The sequence below is a fragment of the Molossus molossus genome, unplaced genomic scaffold (genome assembly GCF_014108415.1).
Source record: "Molossus molossus isolate mMolMol1 unplaced genomic scaffold, mMolMol1.p scaffold_m16_p_19, whole genome shotgun sequence".
Taxonomy (NCBI): domain Eukaryota; kingdom Metazoa; phylum Chordata; class Mammalia; order Chiroptera; family Molossidae; genus Molossus; species Molossus molossus.
Window position 1 is genome coordinate 39,589,913 of NW_023425354.1, and position 16,105 is coordinate 39,606,017.

Consider the following 16,105-nt stretch of genomic DNA (forward strand, 5'->3'; position numbering starts at 1 on the left):
GCCAGACTAAGGAAAACAGAGGCAGGCTAAAAATAGATTGGGGATAGGGAGGGAGGAAAGCGAGTCCAGAACAGAAGAGAAAGCAGAGGCAATCGATGCTGTTGTGCCTCTGACCCAATTCTTCATCTCCCAGCCTCACCAAACTGAAAAACGAGGGGGTGATAGGGAAAAGGGAAAGATTGGTACAGAGTATGGAGAGTCAGAGGAAAGTACGTTGTCTTAAGATGGAGGCAATTGTGGGGTACAGATCGGTAATCATGATGTGGAAAAGAGGAGCTATAGAGTGTAGTTAGTGCCGGTTAAACCCTCACCAGAGTTTGGCCTCTCAGAACAGGTTGAAGAGCTTAAGGAATGTGAGTATAACTTAGAAGGCGGTTCAGCTGTCCAGAAAAGTAGAAGGAGGTAACAAGGATGAGTTGGTCAGGGACAACGAGCTGGAGCATGACTTGATGCTTGCATTTTACTTCTCAGAAGAATGATTAAAGAGAGTTTGGTGAGTGGAATGAAACTGAATGTTTCAATGGTAGGCTTCCAGTGCAGTCAGAGGGGTTTCGGTTAGACCCCAGGATATCCATCCCACTAAGAAGATTTATGAGATATTGAAATGTATATGGACACATTGTTATGGTATTCTATCCTTGAAAATCTTTTTTTTTTTTTTTTTTTTTCAATCCTCACTCGAGGACATTTTTCTATTTATCATCAGATAAAATGGGAGGGAGGGAGAGAGAGAAAGAGAGAAACATCGATGTGAGAGAGACACATCTACTGGTTGCCTCCTACACAACCCGACCAGGGTCAGGGATGAACTGCAACCCAGGTACGTGCCCTTGACCGGGAATTGAACCAGGCAACACATTGGTCCATGGGCCGATGCTCTAACCGCTGAGCAAAACCAGCCAGGGCTAACCTTGGATATCTTTTAAAATGAGAAGCCCATAGTCTGGCCGGTGTGGCCCAGTGGTTGAGTGTCAACCCATGCACCAAGAGGTCACTGGTTCGATTCCCAGTCAGGGCACATGCCCAGGCTGTGGGCCAAATCCCTAGTGGGAGGCATGCAGGAGGTGGGCAATTGATGTTTTCTCTCATTGATGTTTCTATCTGTCTCTCCCTCTCCCTTTCTCTCTCTCTCAAATCAATAAAGGAAAGATAAAATAAAATAAAATAAAATAAAATAAAATAAAATAAAATAAAATAAAATAAAATAAAATAAAATAAGAAGCCCACCTATGTGGGCCTATAGGCTTGCCTGAAGGCCAAGACCTCCCCACAAGCCTTTGGAAGATTTCTGGCTAGGGAGGAGATGGAGGAGTTTTATTACCGTGGAGGAAGGGTCTGGAATGGATCTCTAGGCCAGGGCCAAGACAGGGTGAATGAAAGCACCCGAGGGTGCGGGAGAAGGGGGTGCAACAGGGGGTTGGGTCTGTCAGGCAGGGAGAAGCAGCAGAGACAAGGGGCAGGATTCTAACGCGAAGGACCCAATGGCATTTACATAACTTTGAATAATGAATAGGCCCAGCTCTGGGGCTCTTAGTCAGCATGCTCATCTGCATCTTTATTAAGCTTTATAAATGATTCAGCTCCCTACCCCTTCCCCCCAGCCTCTGCCCAGCCTGCCCCAAGCATCAGGGTAGTTGATTGCTCATTATTTTAGACTAGATTTGTTTTACCAGCATTCAGTGAGACACGGAGTGGGGAGCACAGGAGAGGGGACCGAATCCCAAGGTAGACCGAGTGGAGGGGTAGGGGAGTGAACAGAAGCAGCGGCCATGAGAAGTCAGACTGTGAGCCAGGGACATGGGCATAATTCTCTAAATGCTCCTGGGGCCAACATCCTCAGGAGAGAACGGTTTCTTCGATTCCCTGAAACGTGCTGGGTTCAAGTCCTACTCAGTTGCCGGTTTCCCTTACATCTGCTGCCAAGCCCCCAGCACGCCTGACGGTCGGTCGGCCCCAGCACAGCCCAGAGCCCCTTGAACAGCCAAATGAGTACAGCCCTAGGGAAGTTCTCATTTTTTCCTGAGGTAGGAATTTTGCTATTTTCATGCAAAAGAAAAAAAAAATACTGCTATGCTTGCAAGGCAAGAACAGGCACCAGGCATATTAAGGGAGAAAGAGATAGGAATGGGAGTGGGGGATGGGCACATGACGTGTGCGTATGCAGGAACAGGAATGCTCACGTTTAGAGAGTTGTGAGCCCATCCTGGAAGAGGAGCTGGGAGAAGGGGGGCTCCAGGTAGGCATACTAGTGCCAGCTGCTCTGGTGTCTGTCTGGACTACTGGCAAGAGGCAGGGAGCGGTATTTAACAGCCTGGATGAGGAGGAGTTGGCAGGAAGCTGGTACGGGGAGAGGTAGAACATTTCTCAATGCACATGAAAACCACCCGGTTAGCTTTAAAAAATACAATGCTTGGGCCCCACCCAAGGTTAGTCAAATCAGAATCCTGGAGGAAGAAGGTCCTGGTCACAGTATTTCTTAAGTTCCTCAGTGTTGTTTGGATACCGATTCCAACAAACTAACTTAATATATATATTTGCTAAATTATTAGTGTAGAGTATAACCAGGGAAATTTAATTATTTTTTATCCTCACCCGAGGATATTTTTACATTTATCTTCAGACAGAGTGGGAAGGGGAGAGAGAGAGAGAGAGAGAGAGAGAGAGAGAGAGAGAGAGAGAGAGAGATAGACTGGTTGCCTCCCACACAGGGACTAACCACAACCAAGGCATATGACCTTAGCCAGCATCGAACCTGGGACATTTTGGTCCACAGTCTGACGCTCTAACCACTGAGCAAAGCCAGCCAGGGCTAATCAGGGAAATTTAAACATTGGCTGGATATTTGGTATTAAGGAGTTTTTGATAAATTTTTTAGGTGTGATAAGAGTATTGTGGCCCTGGCCAGTTTGGCTCAGCGGTTAGAATTTCAGCCAGTGGTCAGAGAGACCCGGGTTCGGTTCCCACTAAGGGCACGTACCTCGGTTGCAGTTGGTCCCCGGCCCTGGTTGGGTGGTGAGGGAGGCAGCCACTCGATGTGTCCCTTTCATGTCAATGTTTCTCTCTCTCTCCTTCCCACTCTATCTGAACAAAACATGGAAAAATGTCCTTGGGTGAGGATTAAAAATAAATCAATAAATTAATTAATTTTAAAAAAGAGTATTGTGATTACATTTTTTAAGAGTTCTTTTCTTTTCTTTGAGGAATAGATACTAACATTAACAAAGTGATATATCTGGGGTCTGCTTCAAAATATCCCAGTGAAGTGGGGAAGTGGACAGGAGTGTAGATAGAGCAAGATTTGCTCAGTGTTGCCCTGGTCAGTGTGGCTCAGTAGGTTGGAGCGTTGTCCTGTGCACCAGAAGGTGGCAGGTTTGATTCCCGGTCAGGGTGAGTATGATCAACATTTCTCTCTCTTCCTTCCTCTCTCTCTTAAATCAAGAAAATGACATATCCTTGGGTGAGGATTAAAAAAAAATAGATTTGCTTCATGTTGATAATTGTTTAAGCTGCTTCATAAAGAAGTTCATTATACTCTTAGTTTTATGTTTTGTATATAAAACAAAACAAAAACAACAGCTCTTTGAGTGGTTCTAATATGCACAGGGTGAGACCCACAGAGCCAGGTACTCAGCAGGACAGGAGCCATCATGGGACCTCTGTGAGCACACCCAGCTTCAAGGAGAAGAGCAGGCTTGTGGGACCCTAAATGTCAGGTGAGGGTCCTGTCCTCCAGTGCCCTGGGTCTCAGGCAGAGTTGCAGGGACCACTTTCCAGGTACAATATCTGGCAGTAAGAGACGCAGCTCTGGAGGTCCAAGGGCTCTGCAGTCTTCTTCCCTGGCCAGCACAGCCTCGGGGGACTCAGAGCCCCCATGTTCTGTGCACCAGGCCAAGCAGCTGGACCCAGGCAAGCCATTTGCCCGAGGTACCCAGAGCAAGCAAAAAGTCTTGCTCTTCTCTCTCCATTCCTTGTCTCCTGACTGACTCCTCAGGAGCTGGACCCTCATCTCAGCTGGACACCCCTCCCCCACTGATGTCACCACTGCTTCCCTGCACTGTCACTCCCTGATGGGCTCATCTGCCTCTGCCAGGGAACATTAGCCTAGCTGACTTCATCAAGGAAGTGAGGGGAGGCTGCAGGCAAGCCCAGAGAAGTAGGGGCACCCAGGCACCCAACCCCAGTGGCTGGGGGCAGAGCTGTCTGAGCTGCTGAGAGATTGGCTGGTAGCTTGATATCATTTGCATATCACTCCTTTAATGAGAAAATTCAAATAAATCCCAAATTCTCAGTTTTCTACTATCTCTGACTGGTCGGATCTCCTCACACTTATCCCTGTCGTGGACCAACCATTCTCACGTTTTGCTGCCCTTCTAGGTGAATGGTCCCCCATCCCCAATTCCTGACTCCCCAACACCCTGCAAAACTCAGCCCCTCCCCCTTTCCAACCACGGGGCACCACCAGCTTGGGCATCATGCTCAGTTTGAGGCTCTATCTGTCTTCTCCACTCCATTACCTTCTCCTGATGGCCTCTAGGGGCTGGGGAGGGGAGAGAGTTAGAGGGGGCCTATTTAAGAGATTTTTGAAATCTGTGCCTGCGCATCACCCGCTGCCATGAGTTATTTCAGCGCCGATGTTTGTCTCGAGCTGATTATTCCAGCCCGAGAACAGGTGGAGCAGCCTGCGGTGGCTTATTCGTCAGCCAAGGCCATCTGTTCCCAACAAGCTGAGATTTGTAGCTGATTTCTACTGGGGAGCAAAGAGAGGGGGAGGGGAGGGAGATGAAGATCACCCCCCACCCTCAGGGGACTTACTCCTCCCAGACCTTCTGTGATGCCTGAACCCCAAGGCATTCCCTTCAAATACCCATACTTTCTTATTTGCTCAGAGAACTCACTGGTCACTTGAATCTCTGAAACAGCAAAAATACTTTTTCCTTAAGGGGTTAAACCTTCTTAGGTGGAGTCAGGTATGAGAAAGACAAATCCATCAGCCAGGCACAGAGTCTGGTCATTGAGCCATGTCCACCTTTACAGATCTTTTTTTTTTTTTTAAGTATATAACCATGACACAGATATTCTAAATGACCTTCTTGGCAGTTGGCTTCTCCTCACCCTGATCCATCACCAGTTCCTCTATCAACACGGGTCTCCTCACCTAAACCTGTCACCTGCAGGGCACCAGACTGCATGGGAGGGTACCGTCTAGATGCTATTCTCTTCTCCCCGCTGCTTCTCTCCTCAAAATACCCTGTTCAAGTTCCACCCTCCAATCTGTTCCTCTTTCAGCTTCTACTCTCAGCCATGCCAAGAGATGCCTGCTGCTTTAAGAACGGCTTTTCCTGAGCAAGGGATCTAAGCAGTTTCTAAGCAGCTTCGCCACATGGTTTCCCCCCCATGGCTACTATTCCTATATATGAAATGCCAGAAAGAAGCTACTCTTATAGTCACACTAATAGGACGATTTGGGGCCTTCTTTAGTGTTTGGCACAGGTACACATCTATACTAATTTTTTTTTTTAATGTATGAAGAATTTACATTATATGCACAGATACTTCATCTATGCCCAAATAAAACTATTTTTATTATTCAGAGGTCCCTTCAACTATTTCTCTGTTTTCACATGTATTTTTGTCACGTACATGTTCCTTTAAGAACCCATTCACAGAACTATAAGATTGCCTCACTTTGTAGTTGGTTCTCTAGGCTTATTTTGCCAGTTCCTGAGAACAGAAGCTTCATTTCTACTATGAAATCCTGCCCAGTGGCTCAGTGTGTGGTCCACTAGAAAGAACAGCTCCACGGATGAGCTCCAGGACCCTCAAAGGCAGGCCATGAGACCTTTGCCTCTAGTGCAGAACATTCTGGGGCAGTGCCACTCACTAGGGTCACTCTCCCTTGCTTTCCAGAGGAAGATATTCCCATGGGGGCCAGAAGCAGCCCTCAAGCAAGAATGCCAACTGGCACCTGATGCCAATCTTTTGAGAAATAGGACCCATGAGGCCTATTTCACCATATATAATTTTATATTTGCCTGGTTACCAGTTCTTGACCTGTCTTTCAAAGACCTAATGCTTCTGAAACTATTGGCTGCCTCTTCTCTATACCAAGATTTTTTTAACTTTTTTTTTTCCTTTGGTATTCTTCATTTTCAAATTCCTTAGCCTCTTCTCTTCCCCAAATCCATTAGCTTCTTTTCCTAATCTAGTCAGATCATAGATGTGGCACAAAACATATCAAAATTTATTAAAATGTGGAAACTCTTTGACTCTTAAGCCACCTCAAATATAATTTGCCTGAGTAGTGTCAAAACGTAATATCCTTTTTGAGGCTTTTGGGTAAAACTGTCATAGCTGACTTTTGATATCTAAAGCAAATTCTATCTGCACATTTAAGTATTCCCCTGGGAGATTTATGTCACCGACTTCAATCACAAAGCACACATCCTTTTTGGAATCTCCCTCATGTATATGACCCATTACTGGGGTTTATACTACAGAAGACTCAATTTCTCTGTAAAATTTTTTCTAAACAAATCTGGCATTCTTGTTAACTCCAAAATGGCTATTACTCTGAAAATCACTCCTCCCAGATCAAATCCCAGAGAACAGTCTGGATTGTTCTGTTGTACTGTAATGAAATTAGAATGAGATGATTATAGCTTAAAATTCGCATTCCAGGCCATGTAGAACTGTTATTCATATTGTTGGTACAGTGTTTGTGAAGCCCACATGTGATCATGTATGGGGGATATTCTGAAATTGTAAGGAGCAGCACAAATGTGAGGTTGACAAGTCCCCCTTAAAATTGCCGAGAAGTGTTTCCTTCCCAAGGCTTGGTGGATACCAGGCACACAGCTATTTGATATGAAGATCATGACAGTGATTCTTGGCTTTCTCCCTCCCTCTTCATCATCTGACAAAGCCAGAATAGCTCCGAGTCGCCTGACCAATTGCTGGAACCAAGCTGAGGACCCTGCCAGGACAGACATTGTTTTCGTACAGGGGCAAGGACACTTTATAGAGTTGTGACAAAGGTTAAATAAGATTATGTAGGCAAAATGAATAAATACTGGGTACATTGTAAGCACTCAACAAATGGGAGTTATTATTGGTTTTATCATCATCTTCATCCCACAGACCACCACTGACAGGCCCAAGTCACTACTCATCCTCAACCCTTAAAGAGCAGGAAGCAGTATTGTTGGGTGGCTGAGTGAAGACAAGGGTCCATGTCCTTGGAATCCTTAAAGGGCAACTAATGACCTGGGTGGAGCCTGGTAAACTGCGTTAAGAATCTTTAAAGAGGCGTGGCTTCTCAGAAGGGCGGGAATCGTCTTTAGGCGGGGCCGAAGCCAGAGGTCCAGGTCATGCAAATAGGATATGAATATGCTAATATACCCGGTTTGCCATCTATGGGAGATCGCCTGCTTGGCCTGGCAGAGCCCTAGTTAAAAGGAAAGGACGTGAAGACGACGTGTAGGTGCAACCTGGTTTTTGGATGGAATCAACTCCGACAGACTTCGCGCTGGGAGAAGACGTCCCCCTCCAACCCAGCACGGGGATCTCGCAGCCACCCTAGCGCCGCCTTTGCGTCCTTTGGCTCCTCACCAAGGGTCATGAAAGGATGGGGATGTGGGCAGCACTGAGGGGCTCCCTCCGAACTTAGGAGCCAAAAGTTCTTGCCAGCAATATCACCTTGTTTTACAGGTGGGGAAACTGAGGTCCAAGAGGTTAAGTCCTTTCTCAAGGTCTCAGTACTAGCGGCAGAAGCACTCGGTTTAGCAGGTTTTGTCTGTTTTGTTTTGTTTTCACTATCACACGTGCAGTCCAACTCTGTAGGTGAAAAAGCAAGTCCCAAACGAGGCAAAACTTGGTACATTACCAAGCAAGTCCCGGACTGCCCACCAGGCTGGAGGATTGAGAAAAGAATACCTCCTGGGGAAAGATGAAAGGAGTTGGGGTGGCAGCCAGAAACAGTAACAAGCAAGGACAAATGATCATAGACTGGTCTGGAATGTGTTGCCATGTAAAGGTGATGAAGTGTCCAACTTCCTGAGAACCAGCTCAGAGGAAATAAAAGGGGAACAAAAAGGATTAGGGTTAGATTTAAGGCAGCACTTTCTCCCAGGGATGATAATGGGACCCTTTATTCAGTGACTGAGGAAGGATGTGGACTAACCCGACTTCCTCCTATTTCTGAGGCCAATGGGAGTCCATCTCCCTGGAGTCCCACTGGGGCCTGCTTGGAGGACAGGAATGAACAACTGACTTTGAAAAGTCCCCGCCATTCAGGTAGGAGATGCTTTTCCTGGATGGGCCTCCTGGGCTCTTTGCTGAGGGTGAGGACAGCAGACACGCTGGCTCCAGGGCCCTGAGGGCAGGAGGTCAGAGGGGAGGGAGAAGCAGCAGTCATGGCATCTCTTGCAACACGATCCCTGCCAAATTGATTCAAATTGGCTTGGATATGAACATATGATTAAAGGAGCAGCGCGATTCATTTATCAGGAGAGATTAAAGAGCAGCATCTGTGCAGCCTAGCTGGGGGACAATTAAGGAGCAAATCGCTAAATGTCTGTGCCACCAGGCATAGGGGTGGGGCATGGGAGAAGGACAACTGGTATAATTTGCCAAGAGGACACAGGACAAAAGGAGGTCTAGTTCAGGGGTCATTTCGTACCGCTGTGGTCTCTAGGCACTGGGCACCATGGGGAGCCTCCCAGGGCTTTGGTCCTCACCCACGACCCTTATCCATGAGTCAGAAAAATCTTGAGGGGCTGAGATTAGAGAGGAGGATCTATTGAGGCAGCTTTGAGTTCGGCACAGGGGCAGATTTGCTGTCAGTTTTGTAGGAATCACTTACATCTTAGGGACCAGAGCTACTTTGAGTGTACAGGTGAGGGCAGGGGCGTACAGGGCTCTGAAGGTACACTCAAAATGAAGATGGGCTTTGATAATCCTGCAGGCCCCTGAACTCCCCTGGGGAACTGGTGCTGAGGGGATCGCCTCCTTCCAAGCCTGGAGCCCCGCTCCCTGGCAGAGAAGCTTCGCTGCAGCTTGGAGAAGCATTGGTCACGTGAGGGGATGTCTGGCTTCCTCAGACCACATGTGGTTCCTACCACCACCTCTCTATCCTTGCCTCAGAGCCTTTGCTTAATCTCTTCTTTCTATCCAGCACACCTGCCCCTGCAATCTCTACCTGTGGTAATGCTATCCTTTCTTCACAACCCAGCTCAAAATATCACCTCCTTGTAGAAGACTTCGCAGTCCTTCCCAGTCCTCCCTCCTCCTCACAGTGAGTATCCCCGCTCATAATATGCCCCAAACAACTTTTTTGGTCCTGTTATGTCTCATATAATCATTTTCACATGGGTCTGCCCTAGCCCTAATCCACAAGCCCCTGGAGGACAAACACCATGACTTACTTCTCTGCTCACACAAAGCTTACATATTAGTAAGTGCAGTACATATTTTGTGTCTAACTTCACAAGAATCTCTGCTTTATGAGAGAAAGGACCTCATCAATACCAGCACTTAGAATAGTGCCTAGACCATAGCAGGCAGTTATGAAATATTTGTTGAGTGAATGAATAATATAATTGACTGTTGAGGGGATGAATAATACAAGTTTTCTGACTTGAACAAAGCCCTCCACCCCAGGCCAGGCAATTGGAGATTGATGTTAGACTTTCCAGTTAACCAGAGGCCCGAGTCCATGTGGGTGAAGAGGGTTGGGATCTTGTCTGCAGGTGGCAGGGACTTTGTCATAATAGTTCCTGGAAACAGAAAACGCACCAAGGTACTTGAAAGCAGGAGTAAAAGATGTGACAGAACTGAACATGAGGAACCAGTAGTTTAAGGAAAAAAGTATACACAAAAATAACTTTACTTTTACTACCTTTTCTAGTCAACCTTGGGGGAAAGTGGAGAGGCAGTCTCAAGTTTAAGCTGGATCCATTTTACACTTCTCTTGCACTCATTTTGGGGGTGACTTTTCCCCTTCCTTCCCTTTCTTGACCCTTTCTGGGTAGCTGATATCACCAGAACCTCAACATTAGAGAGAGCTGTCTGATATTCTTTCCTGCCTACCTGCCCAAACCAGGGGAGCCCGACTGACCAGCTATACAAACACATCATACGTGCAGAGATTATAACTGGTCACATTACAGAAGATATAAAAGGAGGAAGGATTATAAGTGGTCACATCACAGAAGGTAGAGGAGGAGGGGACGGGGAGGAGGTTTTGTTTGTTTCTAGTCCTTCTGTTTGAACTGCTTCTTAGCTTCAGTGAGGGGACCAAGTATAGACTGGGGCAGGAAGGCAGAGAAGCCAGCACTCCTGGCTTGTTCAAATTGCCCTGTGGTCCATGGGGCAGGAGGCCAGAGAGAGCTCTGTCCACTTTTGATCAAAAAGCCATCTTTGGAATGACTAAAATTAAACTTTAAAAATTCTAATACAAAGCATCCTTAACAATAACAAAAAGTTACCGCAGATAGGATCGCTGTAATTGGTGAGATTTAACAGAGGGACCTCAATATTTCCAAGTAGAGGCGAGGAGAGGATGAGGCCTGGTAGCTGTGGCAACCTGAATTACAATCCATAGACTCTTAAAATTGGAAGTGGTGCTTGTATCTCCTTTGACCAATCCTCTCATCCCACTGCCTCTGCCCGCCCCACATGACCTGCTGAAGCTAAGTGGCTCTGGTCTGATGTGGGAGCAGACCAGGGAGACTCCCCCAAGCCCCCACCAGAATCCTGACTCTGCTCCCCTATGGCCACTCTGGACTTTACCTGAGCCTGAAGGAACAGCAGGAAAATTGGCACAGCCAGGAGGAAAAGGACATTTATTTCCATACATCAGGTAATCAGGGAAGAGAGAACACAGCCCAATGAGGATAAACCAATTGCAGAAGAGGAGAGAAGAGGGGACAGCAAATGGGAGCGGTGGCAGGCACAGCCCTTGGGCCCCCGAGTTTGGTGGTGTTGGAGAGATGACCTTTAGGGTTGGGGCTGGGACTGTCAGGCTACATGTTGTCATGTTTAGGATAAGTGGGGCATGGAGGGGGGGGTGTGACTGGATGAAGAAAAATGACCCAGGCTCAGGACACAGGGTGAGGACCCATGTCTAATACATATTAGTACTGACCCAAACTTCCATCTTCAGTTTTTCTGATCACAAGTCCTCAAACCCAAGGCCTTCCCTCTCAAGTTGAGCTTATGGTCCAGGCAACTTGGACAGAGTGGGAGGGAGGCAGTGCTTGGATAAGCCCCAAACAGGCGTAGGTGGAATGGGTTTACTCTTAAATAGGTCATTGCACTTAACACACGGATGAGCTGAACAGGGGCAGGGGCGGGCTGTTCCGGATGGTGCACATGCACCCCTGTCTGTGTAGGTTTGCTCAATCCAAACCCAGAAGCACCTGGACCCAGCTTTGCTTACCCGTCTCTCCAGCTGCACAGAGAAAGGGCTGCTCTCTGAAGAGTGAACACGGAGATGAAATTGCCCTAGTCGTTCTGGGGCCCCAGCTGCCATCGCAGCCCCCTCCCACGCTCAGGGATGCAGCTGTGATGGAGAGGTTGGGTATTTAAATTAAAAAGTAAAAAGACAGCAGGCACTGAGAAGAGAAAGCCCTCACCCCAAGCCAGGGGGAAGGAATTGCTGTTCCAGCCCCCATCTCCTCCCCATGGACCCAGCAACCTAGAATGTCCCAGTAGGCAATCTGTCCACCGTCCCTGAGCAGAGGGCTGAGATGGAGGTCAACTTGCTGGCTCCATGCAGTGCTAAGCCACCTGCCACTGCCCACAGTGGCCCAAGGTCAAAGCCAAGAGTGTGGCATTTTGGAAGGAGGAGGAGCAAAAAGTTCTCTTGTCAGAAACTCCTCTTCCCCCACCTCTTCCATGTGGAGATGTCAGACCCCACAGCCTGGAGAGCCCCCGACCCAAGAGGGTCAGGTGTTTCTCCTGCAGATCAGCAGTCAGGTGGGGAGACCTGCGCCCCGCTCTTCCTGGGAGAGGCGCTGTGGCAGCAGTAGCCCATGGGATGGGAGGCTATGCATTGCTCTCCGTTGGCTTGGCTTCTGTGTCGCTGTCACTCAGATTGCTGTGGGAGTGTCGGGGCCTGGAGGTGCTGTCAACAGGGTCGTGCTCTTCATCTGACCGGTCAGGGGCAAGGGACTTCCAGTAGCTGGTGGGGCTGCAGGGACAGAGGAATGAGATCAGAGGAATGACATTCCTAATCTTCAGCACCAAAGCCTTTCTTCCTGGGGAGGCCCAAAGCCCAGTCATGGCATTCCTCAAAAGCCACAAATTAAGTAAAAACTTCCTGGCTTCCCCAGAAGACATTCGGAGTAGTAAGAGAAAAGGACCCATTGTCTTGACTCTGAGCACTTGGAAAACCCCGAGGAGAGCGATGCTGTAGAGTCTACAGTGTAGACGCCACAGATGTCTCAGGGGAAGGAGCAGGGCTGCAGCTGATTCTTATGCACACTCAGGTCAGTGTAGAGCAACGGATCTGACTTGAGTGTGCATATGAATCAGCTGCAGCCCTGCTCCTTCCCCTGAGACATCTGATTCGCTAGTTCTTGGGTGGAACCCAGGAATTCTGCATTTTCAAGTCCCTTTCCAGAAGATTCTGAGGCAGGCAGTCCATGGACCACACTGATGTGGAAACCGAAGGTCTGGTGATTACATGACTACAACTTGTCTAAGGTAACGTTATTCCCAGAAAGGTTCCAAGGAGGGCCTTTCCCTATTGAATACTCCCAGATCTGAACCCTTTCTCCTATTAGGTTTTCCTAAGTCGGTGAGAATTTCTGCCCTTGACCATGGTATCATCTGCTTACCACAAGGAATGGAGACATGGAATGTAGAAGCTGGCAAGACCTCTATTTCAGGGTGGCATACTTGCCCCTGTCTAGGTACCATGACCCAACCCTGTAGCGTTTTCATCGGGTTCCTGGGAGTCTCCAGCCACCCCACTCCTCAGGATGTGGAACAGCATTACCCCTGGATGGGGCAGGCTCATGGCACCAAGCGAGGATGGAACCTCATCTTCCAGATCATCTCCTTCTCTTTATTTTCTTCCCCAGAGCTTTCCCCTCCCCCCTCCCCCTTTCCCCACTCCACTGCCTTGGCCAGTTCAAGTGCCAACACTCTTGGAGAAAATGCAGTCTAGGCTGGCTTCACCCCTACCAGTGCCCTGCACCCAGTGGGTCCCTGCCCAGTGCTTCCAGGGACACAGCCTTGCTTCTAGATCCTGGAGAGCTTCCACAGGGATAAAGAGAAATTCTGTGATCTCTCTGCCTGCAAGTCTAAGAATCTGAGGAGGGCCCTTGTTTACTTGTCCTGTCAAAGTTCTATCCCCAAATCAAAAGAAGAAGAAACAGTTCTGCATGAAAGAACTACATTCTGTGGTGAAGAAAGGATTTGGTCACTGAGTACTTCCTGTGTGTGGGACACTCTCCTAGGCACTCTGGATGTGCTCTGTTATCTTCACAATAACCCCAGGAAATGTCCTGAGGACGCTGGTTCAAAGAGATGGAGCATCTTGCCCAAGGTCACACAAACAGTGTGTTAATTTGAACCTGGGACTCTCAGACCTCAAAGGCTTTTGATGACTCCACCTTGCCACTAGACTGGGTGACCTGAGGAGAAAACAAGACCGAACCTGAATTATTCCTGCTGGCCTGGCCTGGGCGAGAGCCTGGTGGGTGTGTAAAGCCAGGCAGGCCTCTCTCTCTCTCTCTCTCTCTCTCTCTCTTTCACTCTCTCCCCCTGGGGAGAAGGAACAGCCTGATAAAATACATGTTCAATTATGCAAAATGGTTCAGGAATGGGGCAGTCTGGTTAATAGTTATCATATTTCTCATGAATGAATTATCATTTTTAAAGGAATCAGAATAGCACAAAACACATTTAATACAAACCAGACTGAACATAAATGAATCTTACGTTAATGGGCCAAAGGCACTTAAGGACTCTGGGGTGTCTTAGGGACAAAATTATAAAGCCCAATGACTACACAACATAGAAAAAATTGGGGTTATTTTAGCTTTTTGGGTTGTTTGAATTCTAAATTAGTGGGAGCCTGGTTTTATTTTCATATTTGAGACAGAATTTCTGCCGTTAGGCGAAGGAAGGACTGGCTTTGTGGAAAGACAGGTTATTTTGTGGGCAGAGGCGGAGGCGAGGCAGATACCAGGGCTGACACCCAGATGCAAATTGGATGCTGCTGGACAGCTGGGGTGCTTCTTCCCATTCTCTCACCTCTTCTCAGAGTGGGGCTGTACCCTCCTCCCCCCGATATACCTGTGCTGGCCAGGCAGACCCCTGGGTAAATGACAACCAGGTTTTAACACTGTTCCGTCCGACTGCAGAGGCAGTGCGGAGGGGGTGACTCCAGGCCTCTCTTCCCTGCTCTGTGGAGCCACAGGATTCCCTTCTCCCACCCCGGGTGCTCTTTGGCCAGTCTCCTTCGCGGAGCCTGCGGCAGGCGGCTAGCCCCTCCCCGGGGCAGGAGTCAGGGCTGGCAATTTGAACATTTTAACCAAATTGTTTAAAAAGCTTTCCTCTCCACAAGCCACTGTCTCCTGCTCAACGCTGTCACAAACAATTTGGTACATAAGCTAATTCCTGCTGGGTGAGCCTAGGGTGGCAGCCCCCACCCCTTGCCTTAGCTACGATGCGTTCGTGTTCTGAATTCTCACCGGTCCCCATCACCAGATGGGAAGCTAAGCCACCACTCTGCCTCTGCCCCCACTCTTGGCAGTTTATCCATCCAAAGCCAGTCCTTGCTGAGTCCAACGAGGTCCTCCCTCCCTCAGCCCTGGTCTCGCTGGCTCTGTATTGGTCGGCTAGCTCCTGGCTTGGTGCCCACTCTCCCCGCAGTGAATACAATCCTCCGCGGAGGTGGTGGCGTGTAGGGTTTCAGGACTACTCCTGTTTTCCTGGTGGACAAGAGGAACTGTGCTGGTGGCTGGGGGAAGAAACAGGCTTTATGTGATTTTGTTCTTGCTGGTTGTGGAATTGAGGGTGGCGAAGGGCTGAGGGCACTGGATGGAGTCGGAAATCCACCTGCTGTTGATCAGGGTGGGATGGCCTGGCTAGGCCCATGTCTCCCTCCTCAGGTGGGGGTACAGTGCCGCTCCTAAGGGCCTGGCCCTCTTTGCTCTCCTAACCTCCCCCCGTGGTCCATCAGCTGACTTCCTGTGCTGGGGCAGCAGGGCCCTCAGCAGGGCTGCTGAGGTGGTAGACACCTATCATGACTCCTGTCTCTTCTCACCATGGAGCTGACACGGCTCCATAGTGCAACCGAGACGCAGCCTGCTCTTCCCAGAGCATCTGTAACCACCTGCTACGAGGGCAAAGTGACAGAGCAGTGCTGAGCCCAAGGGCTTGGTTTCAGAGCAGCTCAGGGCCCAAGGAGTTGGCCACGAGCCTGGTCTGGGTTCAAGTTCCATCTTCCCCATCCCATCCCCCTAATCCCATCCCATCACCCATCTTCAAACAGCTTCTGGTACCACTCACTTCCACTTGCTCCATTCTTTAAAACGTAACTTGGTCCCTTTGGTATAAAAGGGACAAAGTCAGTGTATTTGTCAGGGGCTCCACTGCACAGGCCCACAAGCAGGCGACAGGTGTGTGTTAGTTCATGCATCTGGGGAACAAACGCCCGTGCCTCCCGCGACTGTGCTCCGGGGCCATACCTCCTGGGAAGCAGCAAGCTTGCCCTGGGAGGGTACCATGCCGGAAACAGCTTCACTTAACCAGGGTGATCCAAATGTCACCACCCCCAGCCAGGGAAACTGGCAACAATGGGATGCCAATGAGTCAGTCCGAGGTGGGGGTGTGGGCAGAAAGGCCTAACTGCTAGATCTCCCTCCCCACAGGGAGAAGACAAGGGAGAGGACAGGGGAGGCAGGAAAGCCAGGAGAGGGCTGTCACTCAGCAGCTGCTAATTTATACCCATTAAAACTTTGCAAGATGAGCAGAGAGGAGGTGACGCCCATGTGTGGGCTTCAGGTGGGAGGGGTGGGGAGAAAGTCAGACATCTCAAGGGCTGCTGTAGGATGCAGTACTTCGGGGGCGGGAGTGAACCTCGCACTCCTAG

General features: G+C 48.9%; 2 protein-coding genes across 5 annotated transcripts in view; both read right to left on the reverse strand.

The window, feature by feature from the left end:
- Positions 1–10,824: 10,824 nt before the first annotated feature.
- TIAF1 (TGFB1-induced anti-apoptotic factor 1) lies at positions 10,825–11,582 on the reverse strand (the record flags this gene model as incomplete). The annotated part of the gene is given in 3 exon segments (XM_036269690.1): positions 10,825–11,295; positions 11,297–11,404; positions 11,406–11,582. Coding segments are annotated over 3 exon segments (423 nt in total), but the record flags the coding sequence as incomplete, so codon positions are not given.
- The window catches only part of MYO18A (myosin XVIIIA), an 86,410-nt gene continuing 81,477 nt past the window's right edge, over positions 11,173–16,105 (reverse strand). For 2 of the 4 annotated variants that reach the window (XM_036267880.1, XM_036267878.1), the window contains one exon: positions 11,173–12,190. In XM_036267880.1, coding sequence (XP_036123773.1) covers positions 12,046–12,190 — 145 coding nt within the window. In that variant the 3' untranslated portion in view covers positions 11,173–12,045. The remainder of the gene's footprint in view (positions 12,191–16,105) is intronic. The other 2 variants (XM_036267882.1, XM_036267879.1) reach the window with 1 other exon arrangement.